General features: G+C 52.5%; 1 protein-coding gene across 2 annotated transcripts in view; it reads right to left on the bottom strand.

Annotated features, from left to right (window-relative positions):
• Positions 1 to 4243, bottom strand: part of LOC311117121 (cysteine-rich protein 1-like) — a 6066-nt gene extending 1823 nt beyond the window's left edge. For both annotated transcript variants that reach the window (XM_084192108.1, XM_084192109.1), the window contains exon 1: positions 4190 to 4243. In XM_084192108.1, coding sequence (XP_084048234.1) covers positions 4190 to 4232 — 43 coding nt within the window. In that variant the 5' untranslated portion in view covers positions 4233 to 4243. The remainder of the gene's footprint in view (positions 1 to 4189) is intronic.
• Positions 4244 to 4565: the final 322 nt, after the last annotated feature.

Here is a 4565-nt window from a genome sequence, read left to right as displayed (position 1 = left end):
GCCACACAGAGGACCAGAGATAATTACAGACTCATGTGATAAGGTCACACAGAGGACCAGAGATAATTACAGACTCATGTGATAAGGCCACACAGAGGGCCAGAGATAATTACAGACTAATGTGATAAGGTGATAAGGCCACACAGAGGGCCAGAGATAAATACAGACTCATGTGATAAGACCACACAGAGGGCCAGAGATCATTACAGACTCATGTGATAAGACCACACAGAGGGCCAGAGATCATTACAGACTCATGTGATAAGGCCACACAGAGGGCCAGAGATAAATACAGACTCATGTGATAAGACCACACAGAGGGCCAGAGATCATTACAGACTCATGTGATAAGGCCACACAGAGGGCCAGAGATAAATACAGACTCATGTGATAAGACCACACAGAGGGCCAGAGATAGTTACAGACTCATGTGATAAGACCACACTGAGGGCCAGAGATAATTACAGACTCATGTGAAAAGACCACACAGAGGGCCAGAGATAATTACAAACTCATGTGATAAGGCCACACAGAGGGCCAGAGATAATTACAGACTCATGTGATAAGGCCACACAGAGGGCCAGAGATAATTACAGACTCATGTGATAATCTGAAGTACCCAAAAAGACAACTAGATGTCATTTGATAAAATTCCCCCCAAAACTTAAATGTTACCAAAATTCTGGTAGTTTACTGGTAAACATAGAAACTATCCAATAATATACCTTTAATTTGCAACCCTAGTTCCTGTACCGGACACATGCAAATAATGCAAGTCCCTAAAGGAAAGGAAGCCAAGTTAGTATTTGAACAAAGCCGGAATGTGAGACAACAGTCTGCTGCCTCATATCAACTGAGGACTTAAGACACAGGAAAGGAAAGGAGGCCAGGTGAATGGAAGCCAGGTTAGACTATTGGAACCCAGCCTCTGAAGGAAAGGAAGCCAGGTTAGACTATTGGAACCCAGCCTCTGCAGGAAATGAAGCCAGATTAGACTATTGGAACCCAGCCTCTGAAGGAAAGGAAGTGTCACGATCGTCGTAGGAGTGAGTAGACCAAGGCGCAGCGTGTGAAACAAACATGACTTTAATTAGTTAAAGTATACCAAACAAAACACGACTCGTGAAGTCCACGGTAAACAAATACCGACACGGAACAAAAACCCACAAACACAAAGTGAAACACAGACAGTTAAATATGGCTCCCAATCAGAGACAACCAGCCGACAGCTGACACTCGTTGCCTCTGATTGGGAGTCACACAGGCAAACATAGAAACAGACAACCTAGAACCCCCAACATAGACATATCACACATAGAATAAACACACCCTGGCTCAACAAATAGAGTCCCAGAGCCAGGGTGTGACAGTACCCCCCCCCTAAAGGCGCGGACTGCGACCGCGCCTAAATACGAGCAAAACAGGGGAGGGCTGGGTGGGCATTCCTCCTCGGCGGCGGCTCCGGCTCCGGTCTTGCCCACCACCCTCCAACAAACCCCCCATAGCGCCCCTGGTCCGGTCTGGCCCCGCTGGCTGGAGCTGGACTGGACGTAGCAGGAGCGGTAGGCTTCAGCTCCTTAGTGGAGCAGTTGAGCGGTACCTGAATTGGCACCGATGACCCAGGCACGGGTTGTGCCGGACTGACGACTCGCACCCCTGGCTTGGTGCGAGTGGCAGGAACGGGCCGGGCCGGGCTGGCGACGCGCACCGTAGACTTGGTGCGAGTGGCAGGAACAGGCCGGACCGGGCTGGCGACGCGCACCGTAGACTTGGTGCGTGGAGCAGGGACAGGCCGGGCCGGGCTGGCGACGCACCCCGTAGGCTTGGTGCGTGGAGCAGGGACAGGCCGGGCCGGGCTGGCGACGCACACCGTAGGCTTGGTGCGTGGAGCAAGGACAGGCCGGGCTGGGCTGTCGACGCACACCGTAGGCTTGGTGCGTGGAGCAGGAACAGGCCGGGCTGGGCTGGCGACGCACACCGTAGGCTTGGTGCGTGGAGCAGCAACTGGCCGGACTGGGCTGGCGACGCACACCGTAGGCTTGGTGCGTGGAGCAGGGACAGGCCGGGCTGGGCTGGCGACGCACACCGTAGGCTTGGTGCGTGGAGCAGGGACAGGCAGGGCCGGGCTGGCGACGCACACCGTAGGCTTGGTGCGTGGAGCAAGGACAGGCCGGGCTGGGCTGTCGACGCACACCGTAGGCTTGGTGCGTGGAGCAGGGACAGGCCGGACTGGGCTGGCAACGCACACCGTAGGCTTGGTGCGTGGAGCAGGGACAGGCCGGACTGGGCTATGGAGATGGATAGGAGACCTGGAGTGAAGAGCTGCCACAACCCGTCCTGGCTGAATGCCTACCTTCACACACTCTGTGTGAGGCATCAGCACAGGACGTACAGGGCTGTGTACCCGTACTGGCATAACAGCACGTGACACTGGCGCAGGATATCCGGGACCGAGGAGAGGCACTGGAGGCCACGAGCGCTGAGCCGGCACACTCCGTCCTGGCTGCATGCCCACCTTCGCACAACACGTGCGGGGTGCTCGCACAGGACGTACCGGACTATGCCGGACCACTCGTGGCAGGGTGCGCAGCTCCGCATACCGCGGAACCTGCCCAGTCTCATGCTGCCATGCCTGAGTACGGGGAGTTGGCTCTGCTCTCCATCCAGGCTCCGCCAACCTGCCTTCTGGCCCCCAAAACCCGGTGGCCTCCTCTCCTAATCTCCCAATTCGCCCTGTGGCAGCCTCCTGCTGCCCAGTCGCCCATGCCGTGTGCCCCCCCCTAAAAAATTCTTGGGGGTGCCTCTCGCCTGTCCGACCACGGCCCGGTTGACGCCGCTTCTCCACTCCTGCCTGGATCTCCCCCTTCATCGCCTTCCGGTACCGGACGGCCTCCTCCTTCGTAATCTGCCCCCAGCCGAGGAGGACATCCACCAGCGTTACCTCCTGTGTGTGTTCCTGGACACGCTGCTTGGTCCTGGTTTGGTGGGTTTTTCTGTCACGATCGTCGTAGGAGTGAGTAGACCAAGGCGCAGCGTGTGAAACAAACATGAATTTAATTAGTTAAAGTATACCAAACAAAACACGACTCGTGAAGTCCACGGTAAACAAATAACGACACGGAACAAAAACCCACAAACACAAAGTGAAACACAGACAGTTAAATATGGCTCCCAATCAGAGACAACCAGCCGACAGCTGACACTCGTTGCCTCTGATTGGGAGTCACACAGGCAAACATAGAAACAGACAACCTAGAACCCCCAACATAGACATATCACACATAGAATAAACACACCCTGGCTCAACAAATAGAGTCCCAGAGCCAGGGTGTGACAGGAAGCCAGGTTAGACTATTGGAACCCAGCCTCTGCAGGAAAGGAAGCCAGGTTAGACTATTGGAACCCAGCCTCTGAAGGAAAGGAAGCCATGTTAGACTATTGGAACCCTGCCTCTACAGGAAAGGAAGCCAGGTTAGACTATTGGAACCCAGCCTCTGCAGGAAAGGAAGCCAGGTTAGACTATTGGAACCCAGCCTCTGCAGGAAAGGAAGCCAGGATAGACTATTGGAACCCAGCCTCTGAAGGAAAGGAAGCCAGGTTAGACTATTGGAACCCAGCCAGTCAAGGAAAAGAGACCAGTTTAGGGTGTTGGAACTTATCCCGGGATGAAAAGAAGGCCGGTTAGAAAGGAAAGGACACCAGGTTAGAGTGTTGGAACATAGCCGGAGTGTTAGAGAACAGTCTGCTCCCTCAGAGAAGCCACTTCCTGTTGTCTGTGTGTGAGTCATGACAGACTGTTCAGAGCATGGAGACACACACACACACACACACACACACACACACACACACACACACACACACACACAGACACACACACACAGACACACAGACACACAAACACAGACACACACACACACAGACACACAGACACACAAACACAGACACACACACACACACAGACACACAGACACACAGACACAATAGGAAGGTATAACGATTGAGGCTAGAAAAGATTTGTGATGCCTCTCAGAAACCTGTAACTATTCCATAATTCTATGGCATCTCTGACCCACTGGATGACACTGCAAACACACACACACACACACACACACACACACACACACACACACACACACACACACACACACACACACACACACACACACACACTCCCACACATTGCACTCACCAAAGTAGACGGGTTTCCCACAGATGGGACAGTAGCCCACCATGATAGATGATATTCCTGACCAGTGGCGGCTCCTGAAAAAATTATCAGGGGGGGCAATTTTTCTGATGATTTAGGTGACCTACACACATTTTTAAAAAGATATGTCCAGCAACAACATGAAGACAGGGGCAGCATATAAGTCAATACCAGAAGCATTTATTGACTGATCTCAAAAGTGTTGGCTTACAAAATCAAAATAAGTTATCACAGTAAAAATAATCAAGGGTGTTCTTTCACATTCCTCAACACTGCATAAACAATATGCATTTCCATAAACAAATGAAATATCAGCTGAAAATACAGCATCTTGGTATTTGTTCAGATTGCAGGATCA

This window comes from Coregonus lavaretus, assembly GCF_964263955.1.
Source record: "Coregonus lavaretus genome assembly, contig: HAP1_SCAFFOLD_344, whole genome shotgun sequence".
Lineage (NCBI taxonomy): Eukaryota > Metazoa > Chordata > Actinopteri > Salmoniformes > Salmonidae > Coregonus > Coregonus lavaretus.
Note: the sequence above shows the minus strand (reverse complement) of the source record. Positions and strands in the feature narration are given on the sequence as shown.